This window comes from Hippocampus bargibanti, linkage group LG16, assembly GCF_051943395.1.
Source record: "Hippocampus bargibanti isolate YZ-2025 linkage group LG16, ASM5194339v1, whole genome shotgun sequence".
Taxonomy (NCBI): Eukaryota; Metazoa; Chordata; class Actinopteri; order Syngnathiformes; family Syngnathidae; genus Hippocampus; species Hippocampus bargibanti.
The window spans coordinates 9030259-9049843 of NC_142749.1; the positions used below are offsets into that span (position 1 = coordinate 9030259).

General features: G+C 40.5%; 2 protein-coding genes across 6 annotated transcripts; both read right to left on the minus strand.

Annotated features, from left to right (window-relative positions):
• Positions 1-130: 130 nt before the first annotated feature.
• On the minus strand, positions 131-10436 carry glra4b (glycine receptor, alpha 4b). 4 transcript variants are annotated; one of them, XM_089016961.1, is made up of 11 exons: positions 9494-10436; positions 9324-9407; positions 8815-8942; positions 8065-8132; positions 6737-6960; positions 5688-5770; positions 5469-5606; positions 5160-5374; positions 2216-2374; positions 1657-1737; positions 131-1562 (listed from the first exon to the last, which is right to left on the minus strand). In XM_089016961.1, exons 2-11 carry the CDS (start codon positions 9380-9382, stop codon positions 1296-1298), a joined length of 1422 nt encoding a protein of 473 aa, XP_088873087.1. In that variant the 5' UTR covers positions 9383-9407; positions 9494-10436; the 3' UTR covers positions 131-1295. The 4 variants fall into 4 exon arrangements, with proteins under 4 accessions (XP_088873087.1, XP_088873085.1, XP_088873086.1 ...); XM_089016959.1 differs by having other exon boundaries at positions 8815-8945; positions 9494-9501; XM_089016960.1 differs by having other exon boundaries at positions 9324-10436.
• A 148-nt stretch (positions 10437-10584) lies between these two features.
• Positions 10585-19018, minus strand: aifm1 (apoptosis inducing factor mitochondria associated 1). Of its 2 annotated transcripts, none has more exons than XM_089016958.1 (19): positions 18779-19018; positions 17742-17872; positions 17389-17506; positions 16575-16634; positions 15596-15661; positions 15456-15488; positions 15243-15364; positions 15034-15164; positions 14859-14949; positions 14663-14747; positions 14510-14586; positions 14303-14411; positions 14124-14231; positions 13955-14043; positions 13726-13866; positions 12082-12224; positions 11785-11909; positions 11488-11675; positions 10585-10945 (listed from the first exon to the last, which is right to left on the minus strand). In XM_089016958.1, exons 1-19 carry the CDS (start codon positions 18864-18866, stop codon positions 10874-10876), a joined length of 1977 nt encoding a protein of 658 aa, XP_088873084.1. In that variant the 5' UTR covers positions 18867-19018; the 3' UTR covers positions 10585-10873. The 2 variants fall into 2 exon arrangements, with proteins under 2 accessions (XP_088873084.1, XP_088873083.1); XM_089016957.1 differs by having other exon boundaries at positions 15243-15370.
• Between the last annotated feature and the right edge of the window lie 567 nt (positions 19019-19585).

A 19585-nucleotide genomic window follows, 5' to 3' on the forward strand; every position in this document is an offset into this window, starting at 1 on the left:
CTGGTCATACAGGCAAGGAGGCTGCAACATTAAAGTCAAAAAACAAAAAATATACATCAGTTTAAAAACTTAACACGCAGGCACATGATCACTAGACGGACAAATATTAAATATGTCATTAGATCTCGACTCAATTGCATTTATTGAAAGACATTAAAATACATTACAAAACGACATGAGCCGCTCCCTTTGCAAGGAATAGGGAAAATGTGGCGATACATTGTGAGATAAACTAACTGTATGACAAAATAAAATATATCCTGTTGTTTCCAGCAGAGTTGAAAAGCCTGCTCTGTTGCTATCACCTAATCAACATCTGTCCAAGAAGTATTACTTTCATAATATTTTCAATTATGATAGTAGTTTATACTCTTTTCTGTACCTAATGTTCCTGTAGGCCGTTTGTAATCCAATAATATTATGGCAATAATAATACTTCAAACATTAGAAACAACTCTCGGTCTGATGGAGTGCAGTGTTAAGATGTGTGAAATACAATCACAAAAAAATGAATGACTGTAAAATTAAAATTCAATAACACTTATCTCACGTATACTGGATAATTATACAGTACAGTAAAAATGTAGTAAGATACTTTGAGCTGTATGGCCGAGAGAGTTTTCCTCTAAATAACATTTTTAAAAAGTGTACAATAAATCTTTGTAATTTGAAATAAAACTTCTGGATTTTCTGCCCTTTAAAGCATACCTAAAAGAAACAAGTTTTTTAAAAGATGACCGTGCGTCTCATAATCCAGTGCGCTCTATGTATGGAAAATGTTTTAAAATATGTCATTCATTGAAGGTGCCCCTTATAATGCGGTGCCACCTTATGTATGGAAAATGTTTTTAAATATGTCATTCGTTGAAGGTTCGCCTTATATCCCAGAAAATACAATAGTTTAAAATAGATGATGAGAGCAGAATTTGTTATTCATTAGATTGTGCTGCTGCACTGCAAAATAGTCGGTGGGGTGTGAAAATGACCACCCAGCCTGAGAATTAGGAAACGCAAGCATTCAGCAGTCCAAATGCTGGTGAAGTTATGAAAAGTCATTCTCCAATATTACTAACTAATGTGTGCTAAACAGTCTGGCTCTTGAGTGCAAACAAGAAGTGAATTTCTTGTAAAGTAGAGCTTTCAAAGTAGAAATTATAAGATTAAATAAGAGGACCTTAGTTGTGGAGTATGTTAACGACAGCTGACATGCAGTCACGACACGTTGCACGGGTCAGCTGAGGCCTGTTAACGCTTGAGTGACACCGTCCAGTGTCCCGATGATCCTTCTTGTGAGCTCACAGTTTTAATTGGACATCTTCATGCCGTAGGACCTTGTACGTGAGCCAGTAGAGGACATTAAACATAAGAAAGCTCATGGGGAATACGGCGCGAGAGATGGTGTCAATTTTCTTGGCTCTGTCCACAAAACGCCGCCTAATGTCATAGTAGCCCAAACCAGGAGGAAGGTCAGCAAAGACCGGAGTTGCATCCATTTCTGGAGCAGTAGCAAGTCCAAGACCAAAAGTGTGAAAGAGTAAACCCTGACGTGCGAGCTCCTCTTCCTGAAAGAGAAAATGAGTGATTAGAGATTTGTGTTGTGTTGTCTTTGTATCTTGTTGTTTTCAAGCAAAACAGGCGGTGGCGGCGTGCACGTACCCGAGCACAGGCACTGCACTGCTGCCCTGCGCTCCCGTGAGCCGCATCGTTGCCTGACGTCTTACTCTCTCCACTTCCCTGCTAATGGAAGAGAGAGAAAGAGAACAGGCATATGGTGTTCAAGGAATCATCCAACTGTATATTTGTGTCCATTAGCAGAGTCGTGAAGGAAAAGTAATCGGAAGCGTTGCGTTGTCATCCTGACAAATAAATGCAAATGACCCGTGCAAATGCTTTGAGGACCACAATATAAATATTGAACGCAGTTATGAAACCTGCTTTTGGTCTCACTGCGCTTCTTCTCTCGAGGAATCCTTTTCATTCAAAACAAGACCTAAAGCACATTCACCACATTTTTTTCCCATGAGACGAACTAGCAAGATGTTAAGGTGTGCGCAGCCGAGAGTGGAAAAGGGTGACGCCTTAAATTAATCACAGGTCAACGCTGTCGGCCGCGCAACATGCAGCTGAGATGTGGAGCTCGCGCATCGGCGGGCGGAGGGAATTGCAGGTGACAGCTGCCCTAGGGGCTGCGCCTGAGTGGGTGGTTTGCACTCACTGTCCGTTGCCGCTCTTGCTCTCTCAGCTTCTTCCGAAGTCTGAAGAATTCCTTGTGCTGCCGGGATACAAAATTAACGGCTGCGTACTCCAAAAGTGCGGCAAACACAAAGAGGAGGCACACCGCCATCCAGATGTCGATGGCTTTTACATAGGATACCTGGAAAAACAGAAATGTCTTAATAAGGTCCCAAAACACGCTTTAAACTCTTCTTCTTCTTTCCCTTTCGGCTTTGCCCTTCGATGGGTCGCCACAGCGAATCAGTGTCCTCCATCTTCAGAGGTTTGATTCACATGTTTCTTTGGGCCAAGCTTTTACGTCGGATGTCCTTCTGACACAACCCTCTGTATTTATCCGGGCTTGGCACTGGCACAAGAAGACACTGGCTTATGTCCCCGTGTGGCTACAGAACAAGCAACTCTATGAACTCAATAAAGATGAAGATGCTCAGTAAAAGGCTCCCAAATACAAAATGGTCATCGGCACAGCAACATTAAGAGATATCTATCTATCCATCAACACCCTTTAAACTATACTGTACGTATATAACATTGTACACATTTTCACTTCCTGCACAAAAAAAACATTTGATACACAAAAACTCACTTGCACTCCGAATTTGGTCAGAACTGCTATTTGTTCTCTGCCAGCCAAACACAGAAGAATTCATAATAAATAAATGATGCAGCGGTTTTTATGACATTTTAACCTTTAGTGAATATAACTGGCGCCAATATTGTCATTGGTTGACGACAAAAATATAATTCATTTGGTCTTGTTTTGTAAGTGTTTAACGTTTCTATGTGAATCTTCGTGTCTATGTTTTTCTTAAAATCCTCCTCAATACTTTATTGAAAATATTTTGTCATGATCAATTCCGGTTCCACGTCACATGATTTGATGTGCGAGAGAAATCACCAGAGAAGGAGAACGATCAAGTCTACGTCATTAACGTTTGTCTACTTACGATTTATATGGTGCACACGGTGCATTATTAATTTGCTTATTACTGTATGTCTTGTCGAACATATTGTAGTAATGTCGATTGTTGTTTTAAATGTTTTTCAATCTTCACAGTGTTCTATAATAAACATTTTGGACATCAATACAAAGCGTCGGGTTAAATATAGTGAAATTTGACACAAAAGCACGTGTCATCTTTTATTTTTGCATGATGTTATTTTACATAAACATTTGTTTCTAAGTTGTTGTATCGTTATTGGGGTCGTATTTTACACCATTTAGCCGAGTGTGAAATAAATAATTGAATCGAAAGGTGTTTTTCTCTCCACATTAGCGGCACAAAGAATTACGGCCTCGCATCCCTCAAGCCAAAGAGGAATCTGCAAGCAGCTCGCATCATGGCTACCACTGGCACCTCGGAGGCATTTCACTTAGGGTGGAGTTTTCCTAAGTAAACACACATGTTGCATCATCTCGCCTGAGGAAAGGAGGATATAGCGCATGCTTTAGTGACATAGTGACATGACACATTAATCCAAAGAGTCTATATAACGCTGGTCTTAAAGGGTGGAGAAGAAGCAGTCATTTTCCTCTTGCCACTGTTGATTTAAAGTGGAACACCACGTTCTGACATGTCGCCTCCACAAAATGCAACCACAAGCTGCAAACCTCAAAAGCCATAAACCACCTTCCTCAATGCGTTGTTTCCTTTCTGTATGCATTGCCAGGGAACATATTCTGACTTGACTGCGCTATGGTCGCTCAAGAGAAGGTAACCGTAGTAGCAGCCATGTTTTAATAGATCGTTGTGGTATAAAACATTTATTAAGGGAACCAACAAATAAAGTATCAAACCAGATCAAGGTGCTGATGTGTATGTGCCGCAGCTTGGAATTGAAGCGGATTTATGTGGGACAGGAGATGTCAGACACACGTTACAGCTTCATATTTGCTTTCAAAATTTAGAGCTTATAGTAGACATTCACATTCCACCATGACGTCCGTGTTCCACCGGTGAAAAGGATGCTTTGATCCTCTCCTCTTTCAACGAGAACTAATTCATGCAACAAAGAGGGTGCAGAAAGTGCTAATGATTGAAGAGTGTCTGCGTCTTTTGAGTTGTGTCACATTGTTATTTTGTTTATTTTTTTTTTTACTTCAAGATAGCGCTGCGAGAGTGGCTGCCTTTACAGCAGCTCCTGTATTTTGTTTTTGCTGCTGTGAAATGTAATTTTCTCCAACGTGAGACAAATAAAGTCTCATCTAATCTAATCTAATCTGTTGTGATGAAGACTAGAATGTGGAAGAATAAGCAATACAATACATGTGAATACAAGGTGTTAAATGCGTTGTATATTTTATTGTTATTGATTATTGCCATTTCTTTTCACAATTAGAATACATTTCCCAAATGGGGATTAATCAATATACTTTTGGTGACTGTCATCTACCTATCTCTCCATCCTTACATCTCCTATACCTTGTTTTGATCATTTTTGTTGTTGTTAAATTCCAATGAACTCAAACACTGGCAGACGATGTGCAAAAATGTGTCCACTCCAGTGCCACGGTTTTTGTCATTTTCACCATAATTGCAGGGCCCACAAAACATTGAATTTTTGGACTACATAAACATTCAATCCAGCATAAGAAACCTTAGGCTCTCTTATATCTAATATATTGTTTTCTATCCTTTCACTCCCCCCCCAACCCCATCCCTCTTCAATTGCTGCTGTGGACTGCAAATTTCCCCATTGCGGGACGAATAAAGGTATTCTGATTCTGATTGTTTCATCAGAAAAAAAGTACATTCCTAAATTATATGGGAGTTATCTGAGTTTGAAATAGGGGCTAATCTAATCTAATATTGTCATGTAGTTGGAATGAGGTCATCATTAACAGAACCAACCGTGCCTTTAACCACTGCAAGCCACTTCAAATCATATACGGTTCTACGTGTCACAAGGGCAAGGAGTCCAACCTTTGGCAGAGACGCTCTGGAGCCGGAGCTCTGCGTAGTCATGGTGAGCACCGTGGTGATGCCCAGCCCAACCCTGGCTGGAGCTGCATCCATGTTGATCCAGAAAGACACCCAGGAAAGGATGACAGTGAGCAAGCTGGGGATGTACATCTGGATCAAGTAGTAGCCCATCTGGCGCTCCAGGTAGAATTTGACTTCAATGCAGGTGAATTTACCTAACCACAGGAGGAGATACAGGTACCAACTAACGGGCTCATTAGAAGTAAAGTGACACAGGTCCTCAAAGGTGCTGAATGTTGTTTTTTTTACCTGTGTTGTAATGCTTGGTGCAATAGCCAAGGCCTTGTTCCTCTTTTAGCACAAACTGAGGGAGCACCAGGTCGTCAGCCACCTGCACAGCGCCCACGTCCAGCCATTCAAAAATGAGATCATTCATGGTGTAACCAACTAGATGAGAGAAAGAAGCTTGTTTTTTTTGCAGAATTCAATGCGATGTCGTCAGCTGGCTTTGAAATGAGAGTCACTCACAGCTCTCCAACTGCATGATACACGTCTGGCTGTCCATGGGGAAGTTCTTTAGATCCATGGGACACGAGAGGGTTAATGTCAGCCTGGAGGACATAGATGGCACATTGCATTTGAATCATTCTGTTTTTCTTTCTTTTTTTAGGTCTGAGCAATAGCCATTAATTCAGCAGTCTGGGCAGTGGCCCATGATACAGTTTTTTTCTATCTTTCTGCATTCTATATTTAATATTACAGAATTCATTTTAAACTGCTGCATGGGCGTCAATGGCCTTGAGCAATGTTTTTATTGGCCTGTGTATTGATCAATATTGCTTCATTCGCCCTGCTAGGTGATCAAAATGTGTAGCTTTGTAAGCTGAGGCTTTGCGTTTTAAGTCCACCTGCTGGAAGAAGCTGCAATTTGAAGTATAGTAGGGACCATTTTAAAATGAGGGGAAAAAAACGGAGCCTTATTTGGTTTTACAAATCTTAGCCAGGTAGATCATACAAACAATTTTTTATGTATTTAATATTATTATTAGTAATTTTTTTGGTCATCAGATTTTCAAATGCATTTTCTATATTATGTTTGCCAAAATGTAATCAGGCTTCATATTTCTTCTCATCTACTTATACTGTACTATGTTCCCTGATTATTCTGCCACACTGCTTCCGTGTCACTCTAGCGACGAGTGTATGTAGCCTGCAGTTATTGTTTACCATGAACGTGTTCACGGGATTAGCTGGACACCAATTACAACTCATCTGAACTGGAGTGGAAAAAGAATATGAGGCCAGATATTAAAACCAGCTGTTGGAGAAGTACATATATTCATGGGTGCAGATGTATCAATGTTTTTTCCCCATTCTTGAGAAATGTTATCTAATAAAATACAGTACTAGGGTTGAGTAGAAAAATCCTAACCAGCATAAAATGCCACGAGAAACTATCAGTTCTCAAATTAACTTCATTGGACCAAAATCATGTGTATAATATGTAAAACACAAAAACACAAAATACAATAGGAAATGTCATTTGTTAGTAAAATGCAGACTGTGTTGTGGATTACCTGATGCTGTAGAGGACATTTCCATTCTGGAATATTCTGAGCAGTGTATTGTCAGTGGTAACATCATGGAAGTTCGCTCCCTTTTCATTCGCAAAGAACAAGTCGGGCTTCCAAATGGAGTCCAACATAGACGGGTCCAGGTCCAACGAGTCATCCGGGTACTCTCTGTATGCCAGTCGAGGGTCGTTCCACTGCTGGCGTAGGAATACGTTTAGTCGATAGTCCTGCAATCATTTTGATGCGTGGAATAGTTAGAGGTTTGAATAACAATTGTAATCAAGTCATGATTTTTTTTAAGAGGCCCGAAGATGGACCACATTATTTGCATCACCGTGTTAAGACCTTTCATGTTTTACAGTATATTCATCCCAAACTAATACTGGATGAACTGAAGTAGAATGATTTATGAAGACAAATTTTCCTAGCATATGAAATGAGTACTGTTGGATATACAAATAAAAAAGTAACTTTGTGTTGCCTATCAGTCACCCAAGCAGGATGATGGGTGACTCACAACTGTCCAGACTGCAATTCAAAAAAATGTCTGCTTTAAGAAGCAAGCAATTCTGCCATCAGACGGTGCCGCGAGAGTGGCTGCCTTTCAGCTCCTGTAGTTTGCTTTTCTACTTTCATTTCTTTCATAATTTTGCTGCTGCGAAATGTAAATTTCTCCACTGCGAGACCAATAAAGGCAAATCTAATCCAATCCAATCTGTAAACAGGTGAATAGGTAAAGCCAAAATAAAAGGCTGTACAAAATCTGGACATTTCCAGGCTTGTGTGCTCATCATCTAAAACAGCAGCAAACTTCACTTTTAATTATGACAATGAATATTTAACAAGGCCCCCTTTTAAGTATTTTCGAAAATACATGAGTCACACTATCTCTAAATGTGAATAAATAAAACACCTCAGAAAGAGTTCAGGCCTCATAAATAAGGTAAGGTTCTTTTTTGGGGAGCCATTTTAAAAACCTTAGTATGGAAACTCCATTTGAGATTTTACATTTTATAGATGTGTCAAAGAATATTCAAGGATTGATATTGCTAAGTTTATTCTGTGTTGAAGTGTTAAAAGAAATAATAAAATAAAAACATTAACTCACATTAATATTTTTAAATCGTAATAAAATATTCAGTCACATTCTTAAATGGTAATTAAATAAGGGGGATGCCAATGATGCCAATCTATATGTGTGTAACAGGAGCAAAGTAAGATTGACACCCTAACATAATGAAATTGACCAAAATAGTGCAAAGTAATACTATTTTAGAAAAATACTGAATTATCAAATTCACTAACAAAAAAATAAATCATTTGAAACTCACCATGGTGGTTTCAGTGATGGAGCCAAAGCTGTTGATAAAGATGTTGCAGGTGACGTTCACAGGAGGTCCTAAAAGGGGCGCAATGTTCCACAACGTGGTCACAAACACTGCTTTATGTCTCTAATATGACGAAGTTTTTAATAAACACAACCATCCAGGAATTCTGGTACATTCCCGTCGTGTAGCCTATATGTTGACAACTAAACATGAAATATTTAAGTGCCTCATTTCCCCAGAGGCGATAATTTATTGATTCTACTTTCTTAACATTAGTGTATTTATAGATAATCTGTTGGGATTTTGCTCAGCATGCACCGACGACGGAGTGGAGAGAAGTATCAAATATGATATGAAATATGCATTGACATCAACCCTGGAGACTTGTGTAGGGTAAAGTGTGTCAGAGAGAATCTTCTAGCGTCATTTCGAGCTGGAGATCAGGATTGGACTTAAATGGGCCTGTGGGGTAACAAACACAGATACTGCTGTGCTTTTCAAATTAAAAGGATCTGAAGGAAGTGTAAAAATATCACAACCCAAGGGTGTGGGTCAACAGTAAAACAGTGACCAAAAAAAAACACATCGGGCTCGTGTGGAAAGCATCCCAGCCTGCAGCATCTCTGGTGTCCCTTGACCCATCTGTCAGAGATTTGTGCCGCGTCAATGCCCACATTGTCGAACAAATTGAGCGGCAAAGTTTCCTCACACCTGTCACGACAGGGACTCTTCTCCCAGCGCATTCGGCATTACCTTTGAAGTTGGGTCGGATGCGAGCGTCGTAGCCAGATGTGCGACCCATCAGCTTGTCCAGAAAATCAGATGGTGAGGGCGGTCTGGATGCACCGCCAGGTAACTTCATGTCCTTACACAAGACTGACCTGCTGGGGCGACGACCACATTGCCATATTTGGCAACACATGCATGTTTTTTTTCTTTCAAGATGGCAATTTTTTGGGGGATCGCAATTATTCTCATGACGCCATGATACAGTATGATGCATTTCATATTTCAGCTAATATTCAGTTGCTTTTTAATTGCTGTCATGAAAATACAGAATTTAGGCTTAAATCGATATTGACTCACATTTTAAAGATGGCCTTGTAACTGATTAAATAAGGAAATAATGTCGTCAGCGAGGCACATATAATTGACTTTGTTTTTGTCAGGCTGCACAGAAAATCATCTTTCTCCCAAAAAAAAAACATCAAAAAGCTTACTTATGCAAACAGGGTGTGATGTCATGAAAAATGTTACAATACCTGCTTTCCAGAAAAAAGACACAAGGAGCCCACAGCAAATACAAGGCGTGCAGTTGCATCCTGGAAACAAAAAGGGTCCCAACTCTGGAGGGAAAATAAAACAGAAGAGAAAGACAAATGCAGATGCTGGGAACTTGTTGTTAGTCCTCCAGCTAAAGCCGTCGTCTGACCTCCTCAGCAGCTCCTCCTTCCCTCTCCCGCAGCAGGTGTAAACTACAGGACACTGCTGCTGTATAATTCAGAAATCCTGGGTAGTTTCCCCCCTCCAACCCCACTGCTTGTGTTTGTAGCTTTCTCTCTCTTACTCTATCTCTCTGCCTTTTTTATGGTCATGCATGTTCAAGGAACCACTGCAAGAATATTTAAAGAGACAGTAAATGCATTTATTTAAATTGACGAACAGAACGACTTGCCACAATTTATATGAATCCATTTTCAAACATGATACGGCCCATAAAAAGTTTTCGCTGTGCAAAACTACATTTGAACATTTCTCAAAAATCTTCAAAGCATAACATTTAGAGCACTTGTACTGAACATCCGAATATCCTATTTTGACACATTTTAAACAAAACGCCAATTTAGGACGTTTTAGAAGCTGATTAGTTTTAAATTTGAAGCAGTTGCAAGGAATTTTCCACAATGTTTGCTGTGCAGTTCACATTTCTGTTAGTAGCAGTGGCTATCAGATTTTTCTACCTCAAGCAGAGATGTCCGATGTTTCCGGTTTGCTGGGTGCATCTTTGAATGAGCAGGGGTTGAGGGGGTGTGGGGAAGAAAAAAATGTAAATATAAATGTGGGAGCTCATGTTCATTGCTCCACACACTTGATCATGTAAAATGAATAGGAAACGAAGAGACGGCCCATTATTGCTGCAAGTCTGCCTCAATTGGCTGTGGAGCCTTCAGTGTCAAATAGAATAAGAAATGTGTGCGATGTGTAAACAGGGATGTATTACTAATAAGGAGGGGAACTCAAAGGAGAAGAAGAAAAGTGGTTCTGCATGCTTGAGCGTTTTTACCTCCAGACAACATAAGTAGGCCACGGCGCTTTTTTTCTACGGTTGCAGCAGAGCAGATCGCTTTGATTCTTAGTTAAACTACATGCTGATTTAATTGTTTATGAAGTGACACGAATCCAAGGGTGACTTGCCTTGGTCCGTTTTGCTGCATCTTGAACTTGAGCATACAGAGTACAACAATCCCTTGAGGTCAACGCATCTCACATGAGTTCCATGCGAGAATAAGGGGATAACTCTGATTTAGAAATAGATTTTATTTCAGGGTTTCTCTCAACAAGCTGCTGTGTCGCCATGTTGTGTGACCATGACACTGTGACCAGGAGTTGGAGAGAGAAATGTTTGTATCAAGTGCTTTTCTTTTCGGGTATAACTGCGCGGGAGGAGGAATTCCGGTCAATATTTAGAAATTTCGACTGTCGTATGAAAATAATTTGCTGAAATCATACAATTTACAGAAACATTGTTCAGCTATCGCAAAGGACAAAGTTCATAAAATGTTTCACTCCATTGTTAATGGTCTCCAAAGTCCTAATCCTCGTGGATGTTAAACAGCTTGGCGACTTCATTTAGGTCTGCATGTTCCTCTCCATCCTTGATAATCTACATATGAAAAAAAGATGTCTTAAAAAAACTCCAATCTTTGATCATTAACTCATTCACTGCCATCCCCAAATTTATTCGGGAACTGAAAATATGACTTGGAGCGCCATTCCCGAATTTGTTTGGGTTTTGGTTTTTCTTGCAGGGTGCAGATAAAGCGCTAGTAAGACCTCTGGCAATGTTTTTCCTTTCCATGAGGGGGCAGCATTTCCCTTTTTTCCAAGTTGCGCTTAGGTCCAGCTTCAGCCGTTGTTTAAGCGCTATATAAACCAATAGGTATGTATTGCATTGTATTTTGGAGAGCCGCCCTAATTTCAAAATCATATAACTCCAGACCCATATAATTTAGAAATTATCCCTTTTTTCTGATGAAAAAAGAGGACGCTTACGCTGAATTGAATGTTTATGCAGTCCTAAAACTCAATATTCTGTGGGTCCTGCAATTTGAGTGACAATAACAAAAACTCTGGCATTCGATAGGACACATTTTCGCACATCGTCTGGCAGTCAATGAGTTAAATTAACTAAATAAGATAACTGACCTTTCTCGCAATGGGCATCCGATTGAAAACATTCCACAGGATGATGCCCACCACCACTTTGTCTCGCAGGTAGAAGATGACTCCTTTGCCGTAATCGTCTTTGTGCGTGACGGCGGGAGCAGGTGCAGAGGAGGCCACAGCACTCGACGCCACGGCTTCCGTTTCACTTTCTGAGCGGATGCCAGTTCCTGCAAGACAATTGTCAAAAATTTGGAAATGTAGTAGAGGTATGTATGAATAAAGAGTTGCGATACTATGAGGAATACTAGTTAGATATTTTATTGCTTCATACAGTACCTGATTTTTCGGTGGCAGCTTTTGGTGTATCCTTGGCTGTGGCTTTGGCAAAGACCCCGACAGTGGGCAAACTGCTGTCCACAATCCCGATGGCCTCGTATCCTACGTCAGGACCCAGGTCACTCCTGTTTAGGACACAAAGACTTAGTAAGAGCCAAGTGTCTGCCGATATGGGTGCCACAATCAACCAATAATTGAGTTTTTTTTCAATTTAAAGACAAGACAGACAGATTTATGAAATATATTTACACTTTTCATTAAGATAATAAAATAAGTCGCTGACTCGCTAACACAGACCAGAACATAGACTGATGCCAGTAAGGCTTGTTGGCTCCTGTCATGTTCTCCCCGGCTAGTCGGCCACTGACGACAGCGTGATCATGGTGCTCCACCCGTCTGCGGCCCAGCCGTATGTCGTAAAAGCATGCGGCGTCTCCCGCCTGAATGAATGAGAGGACACCCGAGAGCATCATGGGCCTGGATTACACTAAAAGTGTTTTTACGTTACACCACACAGGGTTTTCACTCTTAAAAATAAAACCTAATATAAAAAAATGTTTTTGCATCTCGCTGAGTAAAACCTTCTTTTTAGTGCCATGACTTCAATTCATCACAAGAGGGGGCCAACGTACCGCAACTGATGGGCATCTCTTTTCAGTGTAATCAATCGCAATTTATAACCTAAACCAGTGGTCTCAAACTCGCAGCGCGCGGGCCAACTGCAGCCCCCGAAAGAATATTTTGCGGCCCGCCTTGATATGAAAGATTAATGTTTGTGCGGCCCGCATGATTGATATGAATGAAACTTGTGTGTGGAGCTGAACAAGTAGGAAGGTAGAGAAGCCATGTTTAGGACAGTTCCTGTTCAATATTTTCTTTATGTGAAGAAAGTTAAAGGTTAAAGAACTGTGACTACAGACATTTGAAACTTTATTAAAATAATTAGTTTTCCTGTGGGTTTTTTTCAGTCGTCTGTATCTGCCTTATGATCATTATAATTCTTTTATTTATTTATGACTGGTTAATTTCTTTTGTATTCATTTTTCCATTTATTCATTTAATTCGTTTTTTGTGTGTTAAAAATAAAGAGTTTGAGAACATTGGAATGTTTTATCTGTGATTTTCTTGTGGAAATCCTGATGCGGCCCAGCCTCACCCAGACTCTGCCTTCAGCGGCCCCCGGGTCATTTGAGTTTGAGACCCCTGATCTAAACCAAGGGTGTCAAAATCATTTCACATCGTGGGCCACATATGGCCTCGGTAGATGTCAAGTGGGCCGGACCATTACAATTAAACCATAAATGCTATAAATAACCAAATATCATTCCTTCAATACAGAAACTTGTTGAAATTTGTTTGGTTAGAATATTACAAGCTAATATTAGCGTTAACAGTTACATTTAATATTTTAACAATTTTAAACCGAATTAAATATTTTAAACTTACTATTTTACTGTTGAGTAATATTTAATATGGCTAAATAAATGTTTCCCACGCATCTCTCTAAAAAGTATGACATGGTTCATTTTTCATAGAAAATTCTACACACATCTACTTTTCTCTGTTTGGATAATGACATTTTGGCTAATGAGGGTGTTGAAACCGCGGTTGAAAAAAAAGACAGCTGTTTTCTTCTACGTTGATCGAAACAGTACCACTCTACACCTCTCGTGGACAATCCTTAAATTGCACCTCATTAAAAATATCAATTCCATGTCATTTTTGCATTTTTTCCACTTTTGAATTATCCTGCGGGCCTGATCAAGCCCCCTTGGGGGCCGGTTCCGGCCCGTGGGCCGTATGTTTGACACTGTTATCTAAACCATCCTTTTGAGTTTGTTCATTCAAAAATCTCTATTTGTTTACAGATGAAATGTATCCATTGCTAAATAATAATGAACAAGTGATTTACTGAAGCAATCGCTTTCAAAAATAACCTACCACCCAAATGTTGGAGCGAGCTTGCAGCTCCGCATTGACACGGTAGCCACCAAAATCCGAGTCCACCTCCAGACCCGCAGACTTGGCAAGGTCAACATTGGGCTCCAGCCCAACGGCTGCAACCACGTGGTCAGTTTTTACCTATAACATGAAGTATGGGTAGTTGAGGGAGACATTTAAAAAAAAAAGAAGAAAAAAAGTTGCATCCTCGAAAGTGCACTGCACTTACCAATCGACCATCCTTTAGTTTTATTTCTAATTGATCCTCTTTGCAGGTCACGGACTTGACGAGGGCTTCTGAGATGATTTTTACACCCTCTAGAAGATCAAATTGACAATGCTGTCCAATAAAAACTAAAGGACGTTTAGCTAAGCTCCAAAGGAAAACAGAGGCAGACCTGTTTTGACTTTCTCGGTCGTCCAATTGCTGAGATACTCGGGCAGAACTTTGCCCATGTTGCCCTTCTCGGGGAACATCTGTATGACCTCCAGACCAGAATCATGAGCTGAAATGGGAGAAGTCACGAGTAACTTTGCTGCATTAAATGTTTTCTACTCTTCATGATATTTGCCTTACATCTCCTGCCAAGGGCACAGGCCAGCTCGCTGCCTAAGAAGCCGCCGCCGATGATTGTGATGGACTTGATGCTCCTAGAGATTTTATCTAAAGATCGGAAGTCATCAATCTGGAGTGGAGGAAATGCAGAATGGAGTAGTTGTCACATTCGGAAGCATCTCAAAATAAGAGAATCTCGAGCATATTTTTTTTTATGATGACACTGACCTTACGGAACAAAGTTGTCCTCTTCTTCACCTCCTCTCCTGCTCGGTCTACGACTTGTAGATTTCTTGGAACGCCGCCTTACATACCTTGAAATTAGCTTTTGCAAATTGCAAACAGTTGCTGAAAGGACATGATTATGGTGATGTGACCTACCTGTAGCAATCAAGCATTTGTCATAGGAAATTTCAGTGTCGTCGTCGAGTTTTATTTTGTTTCCCCTCACGTCCATGTGAACGACCTGGTATGAAATATGTTTTGTTTGTCAAATAAAATCAGATCAGCACAATTTACCTTCGCCAAGGGAATTTACTAATCCAGTATATCGATTGAGAAACAATCCCAGACCAACCTTTTTGCTTGTGAGAACAGCCACGCCCCCATTTTCTGCATTACTCAATTCCTCTGGGGTAATGTAAAACGATGGTGGTTGGAAATAGATACTGGAAGATAAAAAGAAATTTAGTCAATGTCATTTTTTTTGCATTCATGGCAAATAGCACAAACTGGACAGATAAGCAAAATACCTTCGTTCTTTTCCATTCCACTGTTTGAAACGCAGTGTATCTGTCACATCTGGGTCATTAGAGAACCACAGCTCCTTGGACAGAGGCGGTCTCATGTACGGGAGGTCCGGCTCCTCCGTCACAATCAAAACCTGTTTGTCGAGGTGAGAGGAAAAAAAAGCTTAGCGACAAGGGATATGAAGCTACTATGCAGCCAAGCTCAAACTCACACGGGCGCCGGGGTCTCTGGCTCTAATCGAGCGGGCAGCAGCAAAGGAGGCAGTGCCTCCACCAATGAGGAGGTAGGGGGCGTGTGGCAGCAGAGTCACTGAAGGCTGTGCAGTGTCAAGTCCTGCAGCTTACATGTCAGGCAGAGTCAGAGAATTGTGGGTCTCTCCGCTTTTTTTTTTTTGGGTCCAGATAATGGTGGAAATATATCTTACCACTTTCTGCCACAGGAGCCTCTGCTGCAAGTTCTGTTGGTGTGAACCAAAGCGGCATAAGAGGTGATGACAAAATAAAGTATCAAAGATGTTACAGGTTTAGCTTGCCGGTTCAATGCCAATGACCTGGAGGAACTTACCAGTCTTCACAATAGGCAACGGGGACAGGTCGGGTTGCTTAGCTGGGCCTGGCTCGGACGGGGGTTCTGGTAGTAGTGTTATAATGTTAGTTATTAGCCTGTGACTGTGATTGGAGGCATTTTACCATCTCGTTCAACTAAACCGCTGACGTGCCCTCAAATACTGGCATAAAGGATGTCAAATCCTTTCTTAACAAGACTTATCCTCTTTAATTAGCATATCAGAAGGCGCTTCTGCTGCTGCTTTAGGTGTCACTTCTAGCAGAGGTTTACCTGATATTTGAGTCTGGACTAAGAACTTTCGGTGACTATTTAATGGGGACAAGCACAAAGACTCGTGCATTTGCTGGCCCAGGTAATATGACTACAGACAATGCGTTGTCTAATGAATCATAGCGGGATGCTCCCCGGTTCAAGTAAACCACTTCCTGCATGTCATAACACGTTTTCACAGTTAAACGTTAAATTGTAAAAGTTCCCTTTCAATCCAAATGAAGCAGTAGTCCATTTGGAAGTGCAACTTCCGACAAGACAACATGTACGTTGGAAACAATCCCATGAATTAGACACAATTGACAAAAATAGTTGAACCACAAAAACACATGGAACCAATCACAAGCCTTGTTATGGCTTGTTTAACCCCTGAGGCCTCAAACGACATTTATAGTACACTATCGTCAACAATTTTAATGGTACAAACTCTTGAAAAGGTGATATCAAAATGGAATATTTTGTTGAAAGGACTCTAGCATCTAAGTGTTGAAGGATGCTTTACATTATACATCATCAAAGGAGTACTAATATAATTTTGGTTGAATTCAAAATTTAGAAAGTCCATCAAATGGCATTATCCAAGTTGCCCAGTTGTTGTCACAATATATTTACAAAGAGCAAAAACATTGCTGGTGTACATTTGGAATGAATCTAACCATTTAGGCACAAGGCCACATCTCATACAGACATGAAGTCAGCAACTAACCTCGTGGAGGTTCAGTCGAATCACTTGCAGCTGCTGTCTCAGCATCAGTAGCAGAAATGGCTGGGTGACAGACAAGTACAACAGACTTAATCACTCAAACAACTCGCTTTCTGGGCTGCTTACAAAGACAGCGGTCATATCGCTAATAGGGAGTTGGTGGAGGTGATAGAAATATTTCAGATACATGTGATTGGTCGGAGTTTCTAACAGTGATTGCTAGTGGTTTCTCAGGCACTTGCCCCCCCCCAAAAAAAATATCAGATACATAAATGCAATTAAAGAGGCCAAATTTGGAAAAAATCAAAGTGATACTGTTCAGACTGAATGGGCTTCCTCCCAAATTCCTCTATCATGTGTGCTGAGTTATTTTGTAGAGTTTAAATTGTCCACATGTGGGAATGTCAGTGTATGATTGCTTGTCTATGTTTCATGTGACTTGCTCATGATCAGTAAGTAAACCACCTCTCATCCAAAGGTAGCTGAGATAGGCTTCAAATTCCACAACACTATTGAGAAGCGTTTTCAAAAATGAACAAATGATATGAATGTGTTTCAATGGTTTCAAAAGAGGAAACTGGAACATATCCTGCTGATTGGGGTAAGTCTACTCGTTTCACCCAAAAAGGAACAAGAGAAAATAATAATTATCTTTACATTAAACCAAATCTATATGTATTGCGCTCCCTTGTTATTTCATCTAAACACTTATCTTCTCTTTCAATGGTCTCTGTGGCTACAAAAAAAAATTACAGTATAAATCCTTAGTCACAGATTGCAAAAACAATCAACAGCAATTAAAATAACATTTTCTAACCAGGAGGTTCCAACTGGACGGTTGTGGTTGCTTCTTTGGTGCTTCGATGTGGCCGAGATTCGATTTCTGCAATTCGCTCCTGATATCGTTGCTGGTCTCCTTTCACAGTTCTGTATGCCTGAAATGACAGCAGTATTATTGCGTTGTGGAGTAACACAATCCACACCATCAACTGTACGGACCAGTGAGGGATACAAATAGACTTTGAATCTACAGCTCAATTCAATTGATGGTGGAAAAAGTTACGGAAATTGCTTTGGTCTAATTTTTTTTACACTAAGAAACAAATGGCACTTGAACACGTGTGTTTGCGCATGTGTATGTACATGCACCGTAAAGATAAGCTCACTCACGTATATTGCGCCACCAAGGCAGGTTGCCCCAACCAGAAGGACATACAGCTGGTTCTCCGTACCGCCCTTTGCAGGCCCTGTCGCCATATGAGCTGCAGGTACACGTGCAGGCAGTCTGGCATTGGGCAAACCTGAAAACAAATGTCCAATTTACCACCTTGATCGGTTTTCACAGTTGCTATCAAGTCTTTTGGGATGTTGGTGAATGGTGAGAAAATGGTATACTGTATTTAGGCGTCTCTTAATATATCCTCCTGTACATCACAAGATGTGCACAAAGTCATTATTGTATGTTAAAGAAACTATTTAGCTCTGTTCTCCATAATATACTGAACATTATAATCAACGATTTTAATTATATTTCATTTGCGCATTAGATATGGTTTGTGATTTGAACCTCTGAAATTTTCTACTTTTCATGGAAAGGCACAAGCAGATAACGGTGTGTACAGCTCATCCTGTTCTGCACAGCCCACGAAATTTATGGCGATACAGAATTTCCTCCTGAAATCCTGAGGTGTTGAAATGTGGCCTATTTAAATAATAATAATAATTAGATTGAGACTTTAACGACACATTCAAAGACCGCAACATTAGCCATGCTTGCACTTGAGACCAGCGTCACTTTGCCTTTACAAATATGATTTTGCGTCCAAAACACTAAATCACAATCTTCGAAACAGCTGTCAGACCACTGCAAAATACGGCCTTTATCATAAATATGTGTTCACGTCGATGACAGTCCTCAATGGTAAACCATAATTGGCTGCGAGCCAAAAAACAACAAAGTGACACTTTTAGTAAAACACATGCATAACGGAGGTGATAAAAGTACCGGCACCGTTCGCTTATTGGCTACTTTAGCTCTTTATCGGGAAATTGAAGGTCACTCTTCACCCCAAAAGTCATCAAATTGGTAGCCGGTGGCGGAATTAAGAAAAAAACAAAGAACAATAACTAGCATCGTTTATTAGCTGTCAAAAAGCGATTTAACAAGCCAGTAAGAATTGCAGCAAGCTTTTGTGGTTCTTGCATACCTGTTTTCTTCACATTTTGCCGACACAGTGTTGACGAGGCTCTGGCAAGAGGAGCAAGCTTTCTCCACATGGTTCTACATTTAAGCATTGTGGCAACTCTGATTTTATCAATCCCTTCTTCGATTGCAGACCTGTCAGGTGTGCGGACTATTGCTATTTAGTTACCTAATCCTACCACCGCCTGCATACGGTCCTATTACCTGCCGCGCAGCAAAAGGCCAGAGACAGGTCACACGTTTCAGAGGAATCATGGGTAAGTTGTAAAGAGTTTAAAGTCCCCAAGAGGGACGAAAGACGTAGCTCGGAAGACTGAAGACTAAATATGGCGCCGAAACTAGCTGGGTTAAGTCGATGGACGTCCTTACAATCAGAAATAACTATGCTGTCGTTTATCCACCTCTATATTTTCCATGATATAAAATACAACGCATAGTTGATAAAGGTAAATGCAATGACAGTTCAACGCTGAGTGAACTTGATTCAGACACAAGTTGTTTCTCCTTTTAGGAAGATCTCTGAGTTACGTCATAGATATTCACAACAGTGTTGATTGGTGGAAATCAGCCTTGTGTACACTCTAAGCCAATGAGGGACTACTTTCCATATTGAGCCAGTCAGTCGCAAATCACACGGCGCTCGCAACGCTTAAACGCTCCTGGCATGCGTATAACGGGAGCCATATTTGAACGGTACGCTTCAACATTGCAATTGGTTGTATGGTAATAACTTACTGGAGTAACCTAGTGGTTAAAATATAAATATATTTTTTCATAACAAAATATTTACTTTGTTATGAAAAAAAAACAA